Genomic DNA, 21,266 nt, shown 5'->3' with positions numbered 1-21,266 from the left:
TCCTATAGGCAATTAGGAGAATTTTCAGGATTGGTAGCCCCTGTCCTTATGGCAGATTTCAACTTCCCAGACATCAACTGGGAATATCATACTGCTGTGATGAGCATGCCTTGGAAAGTCTTGAAGTTTATAGGAGATAACTTCTTGTCACAAGTACTCTGTGAGCCAGCTAGGAAAGATGCTCTCCTAGACTTGCTATTTGTGAATAGAGAAGGACTTGTAGGGGATGTGCTGGTGGTAGGTGGCTGTCTTGGCCACACTGATCATGAAATGTTTGAGTTTAAAATTTTCAGTGCAATGAGAAAAAAGAACAGCAGAGATGCTACCCTGGACTTCAGGAGAGCAAACTTTAAGCTATTCAGGGAGCTATTTAGCAGAGTACCCTTGAAGTCTGCTTTTGAGGGCTTAGGAATCCACGAGTGCTGGTCAGTTTTTAAGAACCACCTTTTAAAAGCACAGGAGTAGGCAATTCCACCGTGTCGTAAGTCAAGCAAGTGGGGCAGAAGACCAGCTTGGCTGAACAGGGAACTCCTCTTGGAACTCAGGAGAAAAAAGAAATTGCATGATCTCTGGAAGCAAGGTCTGGCTTAATAGATAGATTAAGAAACATTCCCCATCCCTGGAATCGTTCAAGGCCAGGCTGGATGAGGCTCTGAGCAACCTGATCTAGTCAGGGATGTCCCTGCTTCTTGCAGGGGGGTTGGACTAGATGACCGTTGAAGGTCCCTTCCAACTCTAACTATTCTATGATTCTATGATTCTATAAACAATAAAAAACTTCTAAACAATAGAAGATTTACCTTTCAAAAAAACCCAGGCATATAACCACGGCCAGAACCACAACTGAACAGAATCCAGTATAACCCCCTCCACCTGCGTGGGACATTGGTTTAGAACAATGAAGATTAACACACCATTGACACATACATCCACACCACCTGCACAAGACAAGCATGTAGTGATCCTGCATGGGACAATTACATACTGATTACGCGACAAATAGTAACTGATTAGCCCACCCCTTAACATGAGTAATTTGATTGATCTACATAACTGTATTGTAACATATATAAACCCTGCTCTCCTCTCTATTGGGGTCCTCTCCACCTCTGTGTGCATAGCTAAAATAAGAGAATAAATTCCCTTGATAATTCTATGCTAAGCATCCTTGTCTCCCTCCTCGGCCGACAAAGGACTGACTGACACCCCTGAAGACTGCCTTGAGCGATCTCCCTTGAGCAGTTGTGGCATATACATTTGCTTCTTCAAGAGCAGCTGGAAAAAGCAAGGCTGCTTACAAAGACTATGCAGATAGATGTTGGTGACCAGCGCCAGACTTTGCGGTTGGGGACTATGTTTGGTTGTCTGGTGAACATGTTCATTGAGTGTGTTTTTTTTCTAATTTAGACTACCGTTATCTTGGCTTATATAAAATCGTGGCTCAGGTGAGTCTGGTTGCATTTTGTCTGCAGCTTCTATGTGCTCTCAAGATTCACCCTGTCGTTCATGTCTCCCTGTTAAAACCCATTCACCCAGATCCCTTCTAGCAGCAACCTTGACCTCTGCCTCCAATTACGGTCCAGGGCCAGAAAGAGTATCACACCTGCGCTATTTTAGATTCCTGGATATCCTGGGGTACCCTGCAGTATTTGATTGACTGGGCAGAGTATGGCCTGGAGGACCATTCCTGGGAGCCTGCGTCAGAGGTGCATACCCCAGCTAAGGTTAGGCTTTTCGTGCCCATTACCCTGCTAAGCTAGATCCACTGGAGAGTGTGGGGGCACATCCTTGGTGAGAGGGGGGATGGTGTCAGTTTTATGCTTGTATCTGTTCAAAGGAGATGACGTTTTGTAAATAGTATGTCTACATCTGCCCTTGTTGGTTATCAGGAGAGCTAAGAAAACTGGCTAGCAGGTAGAGCTCAGCCTCTTTGAGCTACTACTTGCCTAGAGCCTTTGAATTGTATGTCTCTCTCTCATTTTGGGCCTGCCCTGACAATTATAGATTTCTGGCTAACAGAATAGAGCAGTTGTTGTACTGTAGAAATTAGAATTATCTGGAACTTTTTCCCTTTTACCCTTGTTCCAAAACCTCCCTTCCAATACTTAAAGGGAGCTTATAAGAAAGACGGGGAGAAACTTTTTAGCAGGGCCTGTTGTGACAGAACAAAGGGTAATAGTTTTAAAATAGAGGGAGGTAGATTCAGATTAGATATTAGGAAAAAATTTTTTACAATGAGGGTGGTGGAACACTGGAACAGGTTGCCCAGAGAGGTGGTGGATGCCCCATCCCTGGAAACATTCAAGGCCAGGTTGGACAGGGCTCTGAGCAACCTGATCTGGTTGGGGATGTCCCTGCTCCTTGCAGGGGGGTTGAACTGGATGACCTTTAAAGGTCCCTTCCAACCCTAACCATTCTATGATTCTATGATTAAATAAGTGGTTTATCTTGCAAAAAGAAAGATTAGTCACTTAATGTTTCTGAAACCACAGATAATCCAACATGGGAAGACTTAAGTGTACAACAAGTTCACATCTGCAGCTTTAAAACACCAATTTGAGAAACAGCAAGAGTCATCCCTCACCTTGATTCTGCTGACAGCCTCTTGTGCCTGCATCATTCTCACATTCTTGGAGGGAGTTTTGTCAGAAAGGAGTTGTGTGGAGCCAAGGTAATTGGCAGCAAAAATTATTCCATCAATCAAGTCTTCAGGATCACAAGGTCCAGGAACTACAAATACAGGGGGGGAAAATCTCATTAAACCATGGTAAATAAATAAATAAATAAATAAAAATTCTGACTACTTGAGCCTGTACCTAAGAGCCATAAATGCTCCTCTGAACTACTTCACTTAAGCATGATGGCATGACAACCAATACTTTTAAACAAGACATACAAAACACCGAGCATGTCTTCTCAACATCTCTCCCGCAGAAACTAATTGCTAATTCAGTTTCTCACAATAGATCATTCTCTTATAAGGCAAGGTTCACTCTAGAGCAAAATAACCTCTTTAGTTTTGTTCTTACATAGAAACAAGAAGACTTAAATTGTTCTCTCAGCACTTTGAACAGGTAATGGAATCTCCTCAAGAGTGCTTTGCAATTATCACACACACACACACACACACACACTCCTCCCCATAGTAGAGGGATCAATATTATCAAAATCACACTCGTTCCTAACAAGGGTATTGTGTTGAGGTGGGGGAGGAGAGTGTTAAACAAAAATATTTTGATGGTAAATATACAGAGCAAGGGCTCTTGCATTTGGAAAAAGCTAAGATAAAAGTTTATGACTACTGATTTTGAGGTACCTTGAGTGTGCTCAGTCTGTTCAGATACTACATAAGTGGACACCCAAAAAAATAAAAGTAACTATGGTCACTAGTCACTTTCAATAATGAAACCCAAAGGAATGGAATTTATATTGTTAGGGCTGCAGGCAAATGATTGGGCCACTGATTAGGCTGTGGCCCAAGGTTCAGCTAATTGAACAGGATGTGGAAAAGTACTGTCTGTGACATGAGAAATTGACGGATGTGACAGGTGAGAGAGTGTAAAGTTGACAAAAGTTACAGGCAGCGCCATGAGGGATGGTTGGATTGCACTGATGATTAAGGGGGAGCTATGTGAGACTTCAGAGACACCTGACAGGGAGCATTGGGGGCCTTTGGGGGAGTGGAACCTTGCAAGGCCAGCAGTGCCTGGGTAACTGTAGCGTATAAGGCTGAGAGTGTCTTGGGACTGGTATCAGAAATACCAAATTTGCGTATGGATGTAGCAAAATGGACTAGTGGGAAAAAAACTAATTAGAGGTGAGTTGTTTAATTGGGAGGAGACCAGGGTGGAGAATGGGAGAGGTCAAGGTAGGTGGGGGGGAAGTACAAGCATGGGAAAATGGAGAAAAGGGGGGATAGAAGAGGCCGATCGCATGCAAGCAGGCTGCCAGTGAGTACACTTGTTTGACTGAGCCTTGTGCCTGATCACTGCAGTCTGTCCTGTCTTCTTATTAAATCCCTTTTCTTAATTCATGTCTCTGTGTGCTCTCACCCTCTATCCTATGTGAGCGCTGCAAGGTCAGCAACTGGAGAAGGGGTCACAAGTCACAGGGCCCATAGGTCTAGGTGCCAGCAACTGGAGGAATTGGGATGTGTTTATATTTCCCTAATGAATTTTAATACTCTGTGTGTGTGTGTAATTTGCTAGCAAACATCAACCTGGACTAGCTGGCAAGTAGGAGACTTGCATCTGGAAAGACTCAAGGTGTGGGTGAGGGGCCCCAAGTCCAGGCATGGATATTAGAAAGGGAGATACAAGGGTGACAAAAAGGAGGGCCAAGCAGTGGGAAAAAGGATAATAAAGTATGCAAATCATGTGATCTGTGGTGTTTGTGGGCCCCCATTGGGCAACCCTGTGCTTGATCAGCCACTGCAGTCCAAATCAGGACAATGAACAAAACCTGTTCTTCTGACCATATGACACATGTCAAACCTGCTTCCATGATCAGGATGACTTGGGGGGTTGGGGTGCTTTCCCTGGCTATCAGGGGAACCCCCAGATGGGACAGAGCAAGCATCCTGATATCACTATGTTGGTGCCTATTCCAGGCATGACAGCATCAGCATCTTACCAACCACTTCCAACCAACCACATAGCATCTAGTAGTGCTACATATTGGCATATTATTGCTCAAGCCCTGGAACTATACAGTATTTTAATTGCCGATATTTGTTACTCTATGCATAAAGGCCTTATTACCACTTCCATTACTCAAACCCTTTATAGCATAGTTCTTGATCAAAACACAAAATCTTAAACATAGGGTGAAAGAGGTACAGATAAGATAGGAAGCATATTCAAAAGGAAAGAGGAACATGTTTTAATTTTATGAGATGTGAACATACTTGCAGAACAACAGTAATGTTCTTCGCAAGCCCTCCTCTCTACATTATGTTAGAGTATGAAATTATCTGTTGCATAAAAGTGTAGTGCAGGTGAAAGTTTTTTATACCTGCATAAAAATAGTGTGTGTTCAATGTTTTAAGCAACTGTCTACTGGACCAGTGTCTCAAAGGATGATGAGATTTTTTTATTTGTTGGAGGGCAGGGACACACTTTAAGATGGTCCATGACAGAGAGAGGGCTGTCTACCAGAGACAGATCCTTCATTGGTTTGAATTTCCAAACCTCGGCTAATTTCAAAGCAATCTATGTAATTTAGAATCATAGAATCATAGAATAGTTAGGGTTGGAAGGGACCTTTAAAAGTCATCTAGTCCAACTCCTCTGCAAGGAGCAGGGACATCTCCAACCAGATCAGGTTGCTCAGAGCCTCATCCAACCTGGCCTTGAATGTTTCCAGGGATGGGGCATCCACCACCTCTCTGGGCAACCTGTTCCAGTGTTCCACCACCCTCAGTGTAAAAAATTTTTTCCTTAGGTCCAGTCTGAATCTACCTCCCTCTATTTAAAAAACATTACCCCTTGTCCTATCACAACAGGCCCTGCTGAAGAGTTCCTCCCCGTCTTTCCTGTAGGCCCCCTTTAGGTACTGGAAGGCCGCTATAAGGTCTCCCCGGAGCCTCCTCTTCTCCAGGCTGAACAGCCCCAACTCTCTCAGCCTGTCCTCATAGGAGAGGTGCTCCAGCCCTCTGATCATCTTCGTGGCCCTCCTCTGGACCCTCTCCAACTGGTCCATATCCTTCAATTTACACCAGTTCATCTGGTCACAGGTTCTAAAATGTACAGCATATACTTTTAAAGACTAAACCAAAGCCAAAATTTACAGTCTAAAGACAGTACACTGTAAAGCAATCAAGGAATTCAAAGACATTCCAAATTAAATATGACATCAGAGCTTTTTGTCATTCTATAAAGCATAAGGGTTATTTAATCAGAGGATAAGTACCTGAAAATCAGTGCAAGTTTCCTCCTACTTGCCTGCCAATTAAATCTCAGTTTTGTGGAGATTTTGACTGTTTTGTCTAACCTCTCTTCCTTATCAGACAACAAATTGCTCTCTACACACACATTCACATACATTATGACTTCCACAGTGTTTAGTGTTTGTTTTTTTTTAAATCAGTGATTTAAATGATATCGATAACAACGCAGTAGAAAGGTGGCAGGCGCCATCAATAAAATGTTACAAAATAAGAGAGAGAGATTTCACTCAAATTCCAAAAAAGCCTACTTAGGGTTTAATGCAAGTTCCAGGTTGGACACCGTTTAATCTAAATCAGTTCATCCAACCTTAGCAAGTTTTATGTTCTGCACATAAAAATAAAGTTCTGTACTTTAAAAACATTTGAGTTCCTCATATAATGAAAAAAAAAGTTATGAAATATATCTTACCTTCAACATATGTTGGGAACAAAGCCAAGCTTTTTCTGGACTGTAATCAAGACAAATAAGATTTCAAACAGAACAAAGTATGCTTAAATACACATTAAAAATTCCTCCACAAAAATGAAATGACAATAAGAGTTATTAGAAAAAGATGATGAGAGTTTATTAGGAAAATATTTACTTCTAAATTAAAAATCCAACCAATTATTAGAGGGTTATTATCCCTAAATATGACATATTCTATTAATATGTACATGTACAAAGAGGTAAAGAAAATTGAAAGGCATAAGCAATACAGACAAGATGGTGGCTTTTAAAAAGATTGTACTACCTCTTTATTAGTGGAGGTCTCTGCTGTACTGCAGACATCCTGATGATGTTGCCTACTTGGTTCAGCATCCCAGGGTGAAGAGGAATCAGAAGACAGAGACTAGACATGGTAAGAAAATAAAATTACATAATTTGAGTGACCGATGCAGAAATATCTCTGGTTTGGCAAAGGGAATAAGAAATTAGGAAAACACCAAACCATGACAAACACTTTCTGAAGTGTTATAGCCCTTCCTTTTCATTGCAATGATCACACACAGTCCATTGGGATGTTAAGACTTATCTAAACAGCTAAATCGTCACAGAAAACTTTTTTTCCTTTGTCAGTAATCTATTAAATGAAGCACGTTGAAAAATTAATAGCTGCCCTTAGTGGTAGACAACTGTGGTGGGTTGACCTCGGCCAGCTGCCACACACCACACACCCACCCAGCCACTCTCTTACTCCCCCCCCTCAACAGAACAAGGGGAGAAAATAAGATGGAAAAGCTCATGGGTCAAGATAAAGACAGGAAGATCACTTACCAATTACTGTCATGGACAAAATAGACTTGACTTGGGGAAAATTCCTTTAATTTTTGCCAATTAAAATAGATTTGGATAGTGAGAAACAAAGACAAATTAAAACAACACCTTCTCCCCACCCCTTTTTCCCAGGCTCAACTTCAGTCCTTCATTCCTGACTCTTCTATTTCCCCACACCCCGAGCAATGCAGGGGGGATGGGAAACAGGGGATTTAGGTCCGTCCATAACAATTCCTCTCTGCCACTCCTTCCAGCGTAGGTCCTCTCCACAAGCTACAGTTTCTGTCAGGAAAAATCTCCTCTAGCACGGGTTTTCCACAGGCCTCCGTTCCTTCAGGAAATATCCACCTGCTCCAGCGTGGTCTCTTCCACAGGCTGCAAGGGAATATCTGCTCTGGTGCCCGGAGAACCTCCTCCTGCTCCTTCTTCTCTGAACTTGGTGTTCATACTACTGTTTCTCACTTTTTTTTCCCCTCACGCCTCTGCTCGTCATCTGGCATTTTTGTCCTTTCTTCAGTGTTTTCACAGAGGCGCCACCAACTTTGCTGACTGGCTCAGCTTCAGCCTGCTGTGGGTCCATCAACAAGCTGGCTGGAACCAACTGTGTCCGGCACAAGGCAGCCCCATACCTCTTCCCACAGAAATCACCCCTGCAGCCCTCTCCGCTACCAAAACCTTAATTAAATCTTAATGGAGAAACAATTTTTCAGACTATTTCCCCCACTCATTCACTATCATAAAGAATGTTCTTCTCTGTTCTAACGATAAAACCTCCATCAGATATCATATACTTGGGAAAGTCATATTAGAAAAATAAAGCAAACAGCACAGAAAACCAGTATAATGAATTTTCTATCTCTATGTGATCACCTTGGTGAGCTGCTATGAGAAATGCTATCATACTAATAGAAGACTCCTATGGAATGCTGCTAATACTAAAGAGCTGTAGCTAGGTATCTAAAGTCAAGAGTAGTAAGTACTTTAGTGCAAATATGATACAAAATACAGCATGTAAAAGAGTGTAAAGCTTTGACCCAGCAAGTATTTCAAAATCAAACCTTTAGGAGATGTGGCAGTGCAGATGTCACAAGGTGAACCCTCAGAGGAAGCTTTAGTATTCAGTTATGCATACTGGGGTATTTTTAGCCCAGCAGCCCTGAAATTCTACAAAGCCTCCTTCAACATAGGAATCTTGGTCCTCGCTTTGCCAGATCAGTACAGTTTGTCACTAATAGTAAAACAGTCAAATACTATCCTTCTAGCTTCATAAGCAATTATTACATCCCTTCTCTAAGCCAGCTAGTATTATAACACTGTAATATGACTATACTTCTGCTTTGAGATGGCAGCAGCAATAACCCAGAAGTAAATTCTTGGCTGTATTCTCACCCCAGCTTAAATCTTGAACTCTATCAAATATTATGCTATGAAATCTAATTTCTGTTGCTTTTTCTTCACAAATACACACCAACAAAAAATCCACCCCCCTCCCCTCCTTTTCCTCATTTCTTGAAAAGGCCTATCTTGTATGTTTACTAAAAAGAAATTTCAGAATCACATTCAACTAATAGAGGTTACCAAAGAGTTACAAAGCAGTTATTTGTACAGATTCATCCTAGGTAAACAGTAGCCCTTGCTTCTATTTTTTTTTTTTAATTCACAACTGTGGGGCAAAAAAACAAGACACAGAAAAGGTGATTTTGTGAAATGGCACCTAAAATATGGGAATATACTTGCACTATGAAAATAATGAATCATCTATCATCACCCATATGATCCCTGGCACTCTCAAAAGTACTTTGAGCGAGTTATATACTTCCTAACTTACCATGTGACATAAAATGTTACAGTTCTGTGCTGACTCAACCCCACAAGTAGCATTGCCTATTCCCTTGGGAAAGCATTTCCATCGCATTCCTATTCCGATTAGATACATAATACTGTTAATATTACGGTTAAACATAAAAGGTGTGAAATACTGTCAACCTAACAATGACATCACATACAAATATTGGAAGATTGAGCTTTAAGCACTAAGGAAAGACAAAAAAAGTAAAGCATATGATCCTTCAACACCAAATGTATCCACGAAGAATTCTCTGGAAAGTCTGAAAGCTCTCATATTCATATACCAAAATAATAATTAAAAAAACTTTTACATACCGAGTTTACTGGGCTGTATGGATTCAATGGCCTGGCACATCAGACCCACAAGAGTATAAGGCTCTAGTAGACACTGGTGCACAGTGTACCCTAATGCCATCAAGCTATAAAGGGGCAGAACCCATTTGTATTTCTGGAGTGACAGGAGGATCCCAACAGCTAACTGTACTGGAGGCCAAAGTAAGTTTGACTGGGAATGAGTGGCAAAAGCACCCCATTGTGACCAGCCCAGATGCTCCATGCGTTCTTGGTATAGATTACCTCTGGAGTGGTTATTTCAAAGACCCGAAAGGGTACCAGTGGGCTTTTGGTATAGGCACCGTGGAGACAGAGGAAATTAAATAGCTGGCCACCTTGCCCAAGCTCTCGAAGGACCCTTCCATTGTGGGGATGCTGAGGGTCAAAGAACAACAGGTACCAATCGCTACTATAACTGTCCACCGGCAGCAATATTGCACCAGCCGAGACTCCCTGATCCCCATTCATAAGCTGATTCATCAACTGGAGAGCCAGGGAGTGATCAGCAAGTCCCGCTCACCCTTTAAAAGTCCCATATGGCCAGTGCAAAAATCTAGTGGAGAGTGGAGGTTAACAGTGGACTATCGCGGCCTGAATGAAGTCACGCCACCACTGAGTGCTGCAGTGTTGGACATGCTAGAACTTCAATACGAACTGAAGTCCAAGGCAGCCAAGTAGCATGCCACCATTGATATCGCCAATGCGTTCTTCTCCATCTCTTTGGCAGCAGCATGCAGGCCACAGTTTGAAGAGGTGCTGCATGCTGAAGAGGCCTCACCATATAATAATCTACCAGAAAACGAGAAGCAATATGCTCAGTTCACTGATGCGTCTTGTCATATTGTAGGAAAGCATCGAAAGTGGAAAGCTGCTGTGTGGAGTCCTACATGACGAGTCGCAGAAGCCACTGCAGGCCAAGGTGAATAGAGTCAGAGTTTGCAGAGGTGAAAGCCATCCAGCTGGCTTTAGATATTGCTGAACAAGAAAAATGGCCTGTGCTCTACACTGATTCATGGATGGTGGCAAACGCTCTGTGGAGGTGGTTAAAGCAATGGAAGCAGAGCAACTGGCAGCGCAGAGGCAAACTCATCTGGGCTGTTGCACTGTGGCAAGATATTGCTGCCTGGTTAGAGAAGCTGGTTGGGAAAGTATGGCACGTAGATGCCCATGTACCCTAGAGCAGGGCCACAGAAGAACATCAAAACAACCAACAAGTGGATCAAGCTGCTAAAATTGAAGTAGCTCAGGTGGATCTAGATTGGCAGCATAAGGGCGAATTATTTTTAGCTCAATGGGCCCATGACACCTCGGACCATCAGGGAAGAGATGCAACATACAAATGGGCTCGTGATTCGAGGGGTGGACTTGACCATGGACGCTGTTGCACAGGTTATCCATGAACGTGAAACATGCGCTGCAATTAAGCAAGTGTGGTGGTTTAGCCCGAGTCACCACACAGTTTCTCACTCACCTTCCCCCTACCCAGTGGGATGGAGGAGAGAAATTGGGAAGAAAGGAAAACTCATGGGTTGAGATAAAAACAGTTTACTAAAATAGCAAAGGAAAACTACAATAAATTACAGAATATAAGGATATTAAAATATACAAAATATACAAAATGAACAATGTACAATTTCTCACCACCCGATGTCCCAATGACCGACACAGCCCGTCCCGAGCAGCGATCACGGAAATGACACCGAGCAGCAAGCAAAGGAGGGGAGAACGAGCCAGCAAGGTAGAGGGAACGATGCCAGCAAGCAAGAGATGGAAAGAAGGTGGAATATGGATGCCAAGGATGCCCAAATGGATGCCCCCTTCCATGGGCAACCCCCACTTATATACAGAGCATGACGTTTATGGCATGGAATACTCTCTTTGGTCAGTTTGGGTCAATTATTCTGTCTGTCTTTCGCCCAGCTTCCTGCATCTGCACATTAGTGAGACTTGGAAAGTCAGACAGTGTCCTTGGTCTCATTAACAACAACTTGTATCATCAGAGTATTTTTATCAACATTCTTCACATACAAAATCCAAAACACACCAGCTACTGAGAGGAAAATTAACTCCATCCCTGCCGAAACCAGGACAGCAAGCCAAGCAGTTAAAGCCTCTTTGGTATGGAGGATGATAGTTGAAATACAAATATGGAGAGGCCTGGCAAATTAATTACATCACACTCCCACAAACCCGCCAAGGCAAGCACCATGTGCTTACAATGGTGGAAGCAACCACCGGGTGGATAGAGACATATCCTGTACCCCAGACAGTCTGGGTTATTCCTCCCCTGGGCAAAGGCAAACCCACCCATGGGATTGCTTTTGCTCAAGGACCTGGGTGTACTTGGTGGGTGATGCAGGAGGATGGGGAAGTCCAATGTGTACCTCAAGGAGATTTGATTTTAGGTGAAAATAGCCAATAATTTGAACTGTATGTCATAATTTCTGCAGTTATTATATGTCATATCAAATGTATTGCAACAAGATGGATGGATGCCATCCTGAGGGACCTTGACAGGCTGGAGAGGTGGGCCCATGCAAACCTCATGAAGTTCAACCAGGCCAAGTGCAAGGTCCCGCACCTGGGTCATGGCAATCCCAGGCACAAATACAGGCTGGGCGGGGAATGGATCGAGAGCAGTCCTGAGGAGAAGGACTTGGGAGTGCTGGTGGATGAGAAGCTCAACATGAGCTGGCAATGCACCCTTGAGGCCCAGAAGGCCAACCGCATCCTGGGCTGCATCAAGAGGAGCATGGCCAGCAGGTCGAAGGAGGTGATTCTGCCCCTCTACTCCGCTCTGGTGAGACCTCACCCAGAATACTGCGTCCAGTTCTGAATCCTCCAACAGAAGAAAGACGTGGACCAGTTGGAGAAGGTCCAGAGGAGGGCCACAAAGATGATAAGAGGGCTGGAGCACCTTTCCTATGAGGATAGGCTGAGAGAGCTGGGGCTGTTCAGCCTGGAGAAGAGGAGGCTCTGGGGAGACCTTATAGTGGTCCTCCAGTACCTAAAGGGGGCCTACAGGAAAGACAGGGAAAAACTCTTCAGTAAGGCCTGTTGTGACAGGACTAGGGGTAATGGTTTTAAAATAGAGGGAGGTAGATTCAGATTAGATATTAGGAAGAAATTTTTTACAATGAGGGTGGTAGAGCACTGGAACAGGTTGCCCAGAGAGGTGGTGGATGCCCCATCCCTGGAAACATTCAAGACCAGGTTGGATGAGGCTCTGAGCACCCTGACCTGGTTGGAGATGTCTCTGCTCCTTGCAGGGGGGTTGGACTAGACGACCTCTAAGGTCCCTTCCAACCCTAACGATTCTATGATTCTATAAGAACCACCTGAATCAGAGAAGAATGAGATTCGATGAAACCGAGCGATGTGCAGCGGTGATGGAACCAGAACTACCACCCAACAACTTCCTCGAGATCAACATCTTCAACTTGCAGACCATGAACATAATACACCAGCTGTGCCAGATGTACCAACTGCGAGCTCCAGATGCAGCATGCAACAACCCCACACTACATACCATCTCTCCTGCCCTGAAAGACTGTTATGACAGTCATGGAGTCAATGAACTCAACAGATGTTGGAGGGATGGCCCATAGATTGAGGGAATGATATCTGTGTGTGTGTGTATATATATATATATAATCATGACGTAAATGGTATGGAATAAGGGGTGGATACTGTCCTGGTTCCGGCAGGCATGGAGTTAATTTTCCTCTCGGTAGCCAGTGTGTTTTGGATTTCATATGTGAAGAATATTGATAAAACACCCTGATGGTATGAGTTGTTGTGAATGAGACCAAGGACACTCTCCTCCTTTCCAAGTCTCGCTAATGTGCAGGCACAGGAAGCTGGGAGAAAGACAGAATAATTGACCCAAAGTGGCCAAAGAGCATTCCATGCCATAAACATCATGCCCAGCATATAAGTGGGCGTTGGCCAGGGCGGGTATCTGCCTTCCTGGCATCCATCTCTCTCTCTCTTTCGCTGGCATCGGTCTCTCTACTTTGCTGGCCCCTTTTTCGCTCCTTTGCTTGCTGCTCAGTTTCATTTCCATGATTGCTGCTTGGGGCAGGCTGTATCGGTCATTGGGACATCGGGGGGTGAGAAAACGTACATTGTTCATTTTGTATATTTTAATATCCTTATATTCTGTTATTACTGTAGTTTTCCTTTGCTATTTTAGTAAACTGTCTTCATCTCAACCCAGGATTTTTCCTTTCTTCCCAATTCTCTCCCCGTCCCGCTGGGGAGGGGGAGGGTGAGTGAGAAACTGTGTGGTGACTAGGGCTAAACCACAACAGTGATGAACTGACCGCAACCCCCATTCTCTTTTTCCCCTGTGCCGCTCGGGGTGAGGAGAGGAAGGCGGTGGAGATAATTTGAAATGAAGTTAAGCCCGGGAAGAGGAGAGGGATGTGAGTAAATTGGTTTTGTTCTTTTCCTCATTATCCTGCTTTGTTTTTATTAATATAAGTTGAAATAGTTTTCCTCAAGTCGAGTCTGTTTTGCCCGTAATGGTAACTTCAATGATCTCTTCCTGTCCTTATCTCAAGCCTCCAGCCTTTTTGCTATATTTATCTCTCCTCCATTCCCTCGGAGGGTGGGGAGAGTGAGTAAGAGACTGCATAGCTTGGTCCCGAGCGGGGCTGAACTACGACGCCTAACTAAAGCTTTGTCAAGATACAAACAATAAATGAATGTCAGTCTTTCTATTATACCATAGAAAACTTTGCTACTGACTTGTAGTGTGCCCCGGCAGCCAAGAGATCAAACCGCATTCTGGGGTGCATCAAACACAGCATAACCAGTCTGTCAAAAGAGGTGATTATCCCTCTGTATTCAGTGTTGTTGCGGCCTCACCTTGAGTACTGTGTGCAGTTCTGGGCCCCACAATTTAAAAAGGATGTGAAGGTCCAGAGGAGGGCAACAAATCTGGTGAAAGGGCTGGAAGGCATGTCCTATGAGGAGTGGCTGAGGACATTTGGGTTTATCTAGTTTGGAGAAACGGAGGCTGAGAGGTGACCTCATTGCTGTCCACAGATTCCTGAGGAGGGGAAGTGGAGAGGGAGTTGCTGATCTCTTCTCCCTGGGATCCAGTGATAGGACACTTGGGAATGGTTCAAACCTGTGCCAGGAGAGGTTCAGACTTGACATTAGGAAACATTTCTTTACTGAGAGGGTGGTCAAACACTAGAACAGGCTTCCTAGAGAGGTGCTCGATGCCCCATGCCTGTCAGTGTTTAAGAGGCATTTGGACAATGCCCTTAATAACATGCTTTAGCTTTTGGTCAGCCCTGAAGTGGTTAGGCAGTTGGACTGGATCATTGGATCGTTGTAGGTCCCTTCCAATTGAACTATGATATGATATGATATGATATGATATGATATGATATGATATGATACATGAGGATTCATAGCAAATCCCTAGAGACTGCAAGCAGATAAGTAGCCTGAATCTTTTCAGATCTGCATCTGTGATATTACCTTTATAGAAACAGTAAATAATATTAACAGGTTTTTCATAGAAACTGTTAGCATTATTATCTGACAGAAAACAAAACTGACAAGTCCAGAATTAACGGGAACACACAAGGTTCTATACCATAAAGTAAATTATTTAGTAGTCATTCTAATTATCAAATGGATGTTAGGAAAAAAATTAATAGCACTTGTTTCAGAAAAAAAATCAGTAGAGCTTTCTGTATCAAATTCACCTCTAGTGCAACTCTAATGAAGTCAGCAGTGTTTCATAAAGGAAAATTTGGTGGACTGACAACATATATGTATACTCCTTATGCATCATTTTGAGTAAAAATTTAAAATAGATACAGCATTACATATTTTACTGAGGAATAAAAGGAATCACAGAAGAGTATAACACTCTCAGTTTCCCTGTAATGTATATTACACAGTCCCTGTTCCTTTAATTGTAACACGTGAGCCTAAAGCTCTGTATACTTACATCTCCATCTAGTGGCCTTTGTTCTTCACAGTCCCTGGTTGGGCTAATGTCCTGCCTCATCACCCAAATAGGTTCTTTTGGTTCATCAGGGGTATAAGGAGAACGAACAGTCCGTGTCTTCACTTCCTCAATAGCTTCTTTAATATCTTTGATGGCCAGTGATACTGCATCCCTTTTTTCCTTTCTGCACCTCTGTACTGACTCTCCTGAGTGGGCTGTGGCCCGAGAGCCAGCTGACAGTTGACTGTTGCTTTCATGCCCCCTGCCAGGGAGAGCATGAGCATGCTCTAAGCTCTGCTCTGCCTCTAGCATGTCTTCAGCAGCCTTGCCCAAGCTCTGAGAGCTCATACTCTGTTTCACCTCTGCCACAGTCTGATCAATATCTTCCTCTTGTTCATAGCTGTCCATTCTTGGATATGGAGCAAACTCTGCCTCTTTCTCAGGGCTATCTGACTCCCCATCAGATCGTTCATCATAATGGTGAAGGCGGGCACCAAGAGCTTCCTTGTGATAGTTGTCAGCTTCCTCCCTTTCCCACTCATAGAGCTGAAGCCCCTCCCTAACATCAAGGTCCAGCACATCCCCTATCTCCTCATACACATGCTCCTGCTGCCTATAGTCAACATAGGGCTCAGCATACCGCTCATCCTCTCCTTGGTGGAGGGGCTGGTGAGTGTAGACATAACCTGAGTACACTGCATTAATGACTTCCTCATGTTCAATGGAGTGGAAACATACATGATCAGGCAGTGTTCGATTACGAACAGCCTCAGTATGCTCTGCTTCAGCATTTTCCGTGTACTCCTCAGACTCAGGCCTGTACTGCACTGCATATGTAGTCTCTTCCTCATTCTCCTGAACTATATCTACATCATAGCCATCCTCTGCTGTGGCTATAATATCCCCTTCCACCATGTCCATGTGATTGTGGAAATCACTCTCAGTGCTGGCTGATCGAGCTAGCATCCCTTCCTCTTCTTGCCCAGATGGTATCTCTTGGTTGCTGTTTCTGTGCCTTGAATAGCAGATCACAGGCTGTTGTTCCTCTTCTACCTGTGAGTGCTCCAAGTCAGCTTCCACTGATTCATTCATATCTTCATTTGCTGGCTCTTCATTCACCTGCACCTCAGATGGTATGACCAAATGATTCATGGAAAGTTCTGGTGTGTAGGCCACTTATTCTGTAGACATTTTGTCTACCAGGACTGGAAAGAAATTAAAAGAGTGATGTTATTAAAAAAAAAACCCAAACAAACACAACTAAAACAAAAAAAAAACACCTCAGTCAAACAGAAAAGCCCCACAATGTGGAGTCAACAAACAGTCCCAAAGTAGCAAAAGGCATCCTTGCTTCTCCAGCAAAGTTTTGGCTTCATCAGCTCGGAAGTCAGAGGACAAGCAGCACAACAGCAAGACTTTCAAATGCAAATTGATTTCTACCAGCACCATTCATTCAGAGATGGGACCACAATTCTTTTGAGAATTGCATTTTACAGTTTTATGGAAAAATTTTCAGGGAAAGAATCCACTATCTCAGACCAGTCCAAGAAGTACTTCTATGGGCTGGTCAGACATCTAGGCAATGCAGACAAGCTGCACATCAAAGCAACTAACTTTCACCAGGGTCTCAATTGTGGTAGAGATATTGTGGTAGGATGTGGCAGTGTAAAATGACAAAGAGATTTTATCCTGTTGCAGTAGTCTGCAATAGGTCGGATATATGATACCTTTGCAGACTAGACATTTCCAACATGGTCTCTTCAACTGAGATCCTCATCCTAGGGCTCCTTTTAGTCAGTGGAGAGAAAAAGACACTTTTAGGGTGCAATGTAAAGTGCCCGTTTCTCTTCTGTAGAAAAGCATAAGATAGCTAGCTCCAGTACAGACATCTTCACGAAATACATCTAAAATTATGTAGAATCGTAGAATCATAGAATAGTTTGGTTAGGGTTGGAAGGGACCTTTAAAGGTCATCTAGTCCAACCCCCCTGCAAGAAGCAGGGACATCTCCAACCAGATCAGGTTGCTCAGAGCCTCCTCCAACCTAGGCTTGAATGTTTCCAGGGATGGGGCATCCACCACCTCTCTGGGCAACCTGGGCCAGTGCTCTACAACCCTCATGGTAAAAAAATTTTCCTAATATCTAATCTGAATCTACCTCCCTGCATTTTGAAACCATTACCCCTTGTCCTATCACAACAGGCCCTGCTGAAGAGTTCCTCCCTGTCTTTCCTGTAGGCCCCCTTGAGGTACTGGAAGACCGCTATAAGGTCTCCCCGGAGCCTCCTCTTCTCCAGGCTGAACAGCCCCAACTCTCTCAGCCTGGCCTCACAGGAGAGGTGCTCCAGCCCTCTGATCATCTTCGTGGCCCTCCTCTGGACCCTCTTCAACTGATCCGTGTCCTTATGTTGGGGGCTCCAGAGCTGGACACAGTACTCCAGGTGGGGTCTCACCAGAGCAGAGTAGAGGGGGAGAATCCCCTCCCTCAACCTGCTGGCCACGCTCCTCTTGATGCAGCCCAGGATGCGGTTGGCTTTCTGGGCTGCAAGCACGCACTGCCAGCTCATGTTGAATTTATCCATCAGCACTCCCAAGTCCTTCTCCTCAGGGCTGCTCTCGATCCATTCTCCGCACAGCCTGTATTTGTGCATGGGATTGCCACGACCCTGTAACCGGTTCGTAGGATTCCTATGCACAAAGTTCAACAAACATATGATATTTAAAAGCACAACAGTATTTATTGCTATATTGTATCCTTGCATAAGCAGTTACTAGCATAAGCAGTTACAGTCCCTAGCATAAGCAGTTACTAGCATATTGTTTTCCCTTTATGAGAGTCTTACCAACCCAACTAAGCCGGAGACACCGCCGAGCAGGAGGAGGATGATCAACGGGGTCAGAGCAGAGAAGGGAGGCAGGCGCAGCACCTTCAGGGCATCCCCTATTGTTTGTAGAGTGTGCTCTGTGTCCATTCTCTCTCCCTCTGCTCTGAGCCGCCTCTGTTTATACCCTCAGCAGATTCAGTGGAAGAGTACTGACCAGGTGTTGATGCACGCGTGGCCAGCGCATGCAGCAAGGCCTGCCAAGTATGTGCCCTGCTGGCTAACAGTGGTTCCCAGATAGCAGCAACATCCTGCTCAATAACAACCCTCCTAGTTCCCCTCTCTGAGATAACAACCCTCCTAGCTCCTCTCTCCAAGGTCGCGTTCTCGCAGCTGTGTGCAGTTTGTCATTTCCCACAGAGGCCCTACATGGACCATCACTGCAATCTCTCACACAGACCCATGTGCAGGACCTTGCACTTGGCCTGGTTGAACTCCATGACGTTTGCACGGGCCCACCTCTCCAGCCTGTCAAGGTCCCTCTGGATGGCATCCCTCCTCTTCAGCGTGTCGACTACACCACACAGCTTGGTGTCATCAGTGAACTTGCTAAGGGTGCACTCTATCCCACTGTCCATGTCGCCTACAAAGATGTTGAACAGGGCTGGGCCCAACACGGACCCCTGAGGGACGCCACTCTTCGCCGGTCTCCCCTTGGACATTGAGCCGTTGACCACCACTCTCAGAGTGCGGCCATCCAGCCAACTCCTTATCCACCGAGTGGTCCGTCCATCAAACCCATGTCTCTCTACTTTAGAGAGAAGGATGTCATGCGGGACAGCATCAAAAGCTTTGCACAAGTCCAGGTAGATGACGTCCGTTGCTCCTCCCTTGTCCACTGATGCTGGAACCCCGTCATAGAAGGCCACCAAATTGGTCAGGCACAATCTGCCCTTCGTGAAGCCATGTTGGCTGTCACCAACCACCTCCTTGCTCTCCTTGTGCCTTAGCATGGTTTCCAGGAGAATCTGCTCCATGACCTTGCCAGGCACAGAGGTGAGGCTGACCGGCCTGTAGTTGCCCGGGTCCTCCTTGTTTCCCTTTTTAAAAATGGGGGTTATGTTCCCTCTCTTCCAGTCATCGGGGACCTCACCAGACCGCCATGACTTCTCAAATACGATGGCCAGCAGCTTGGCAACTTCATCTGCCAGTTCCCTCAGGACCCTTGGATGGATCTCATCAGGTCCCATGGACTTGTGTACCTTCAGGTTCCTCAGATGTTCCCGAATGTGCTCTTCCAGTACAGCGGGCGGTTCTTCATCCTCCCAGTCCCTGCTTGTGCCTTCCACAACTTGGGTGGCATAACAAGAGCCCTTATTGGTGAAGACTGTGGCAAAAAAGTCATTGAGAACCTCAGCCTTCTCCATGTCCCGGGTAACCAGGTCACCCGTTTCCTTCCGGAGGGGGCCTACATTCTCCCTGGACCTCCTTTTGTCCCCGACATACCTATAGAAGCCTTTCTTGTTGCTTTTGACATCCCTGGCCAGATTCAGTTGAACAAATAAAGGTACTGTGTTCATCAGAGTGAAGAATCACAGCAAGATAAGTCAGTTGCAGACAAGGGAGATGGGAGATAAGGGGGTGTAGAATTGATATCTACAAAGATGAGTCACTGTATGGCTGCCGGAAAGTAATCAGCATGATAAAAACCACACTCCTGGGAGGAAGATCCCAAATGTTTATGTCCAACCGCCTTTGTATAACAAGCTAATCAATAATCAGGACCTGCACAGAAGTGCACCAGTTATGTAATTAAAAGTTGACCAATGAGTAAATCTTGTGCAACTTCTCCTTTGTTGCAATCGGTATAAAAAGCCTATGAACTCTCCAAAGAGGGGTGCTAGATTTGCGCATTATCGCTTAGCACCCCTTTCTGTACAGAACTGCATTAAAGGTTAGAAGGTGGATCTTGACTCTGTGTGCTCATTGGCTCCAGCACACCGGGCATGAACCTATTCCCAGATTAAGGGACAACAATTTCTGACGACCCAGATAGGACTGCCAAAAGGCCTTGCCCAGTCCAAACCGTCAACATCGGCAATGGAGGGACAGGACGCCTGAGACCAAGCGCGCACCGGTGATTTCATCGGAGATCTGGCCTCAACCCTCTGGCGGCCTGAGGTCAGCAAGTGGTACAACAGCGCAACACCCCAAGAGATCCACTGATAACCTGGAGAGTGGGAGGGATCCATCAGACTGGTGAGTACTCCTTGTGTTTAAGGTTTATGCGCGTTGTTTGAGCGGATTGTCAGACTCGCACATAGATGCCGTGGTTCGTCAAAACTGGGCTAATACCCCATGAGCCCTCCTTAGTTGATTGAGTGGTAAGTCAAGGCCGAGTGTGAGCAGCCACTGGAAAAGAATGGGAAGTAGCCGGTCCAAGATTCCCCTCCCATTCCCCCTTGGGATGCATCCTTAAGAATTGGCCTAAGTTTGGGGGTGACTCTATGACAAAAGATAAAATGAAGCGATGCTGTAACCAATGGTGGCCCCAGTATAAATTAGATGATGGAGAACAATGGCCAGAAAACAAATCCTTACATTATAATACAATTTTGCAATTGATGTTGTTCTGTAGGCGCCTGGGGAAGTGGGATGAATTGTTATACGTTGAAGGGTTTATGTCATTGTTTCGGGATTGGAAAATTCAGGCTGACTGTAGGTTAAAAACCAACCCTATGATGCTATGCATTGAACTCAAAGTTAAAAGGGAATTTAATGAACCTCCAAAAATCTCTCCTAGTTTAGAATCTGAGGACATTCAATTGCTGGTACCCTCAGCCCCCCTCGCCACATAATTCGCCTTCAGGGAGCTCGTCTATAAGCCAGATGTCACCACAACAAGGAAGTACGTCTGTTACCCCTGTGAGGGAAACATGGGGCACCTCCCTAAGTTCAGGGTCCTCATCATCATCTCCCCTAAACGATTTGGCTGATTCGATCAGGAGCGGTATAAATTCTAGTCCAATTGCCCATCATACTAGACGACAAGGGAGACCAAGCGTCCAGGCTCCCTTACGACAG

General features: G+C 44.8%; 1 protein-coding gene across 1 annotated transcript; it reads right to left on the bottom strand.

Annotated features, from left to right (window-relative positions):
* Positions 1 to 1,158: 1,158 nt before the first annotated feature.
* LOC147596698 (amyloid-beta A4 precursor protein-binding family A member 1-like) lies at positions 1,159 to 16,530 on the bottom strand. The gene is made up of 5 exons (XM_086769610.1): positions 15,361 to 16,530; positions 6,682 to 6,780; positions 6,357 to 6,396; positions 2,585 to 2,730; positions 1,159 to 1,275 (listed from the first exon to the last, which is right to left on the bottom strand). The coding sequence occupies exons 1-5, from the start codon at positions 16,510 to 16,512 to the stop codon at positions 1,159 to 1,161; spliced, it is 1,554 nt and encodes a 517-aa protein (XP_086625736.1). The 5' UTR covers positions 16,513 to 16,530.
* Between the last annotated feature and the right edge of the window lie 4,736 nt (positions 16,531 to 21,266).

This window comes from Chlamydotis macqueenii, chromosome W (genome assembly GCF_036417535.1).
Source record: "Chlamydotis macqueenii isolate bChlMac1 chromosome W, bChlMac1.mat, whole genome shotgun sequence".
Classification (NCBI taxonomy): Eukaryota; Metazoa; Chordata; class Aves; order Otidiformes; family Otididae; genus Chlamydotis; species Chlamydotis macqueenii.
The sequence above is the reverse complement of the archived record's forward strand: the minus strand, read 5'-3'. Positions and strand labels throughout refer to the sequence as shown.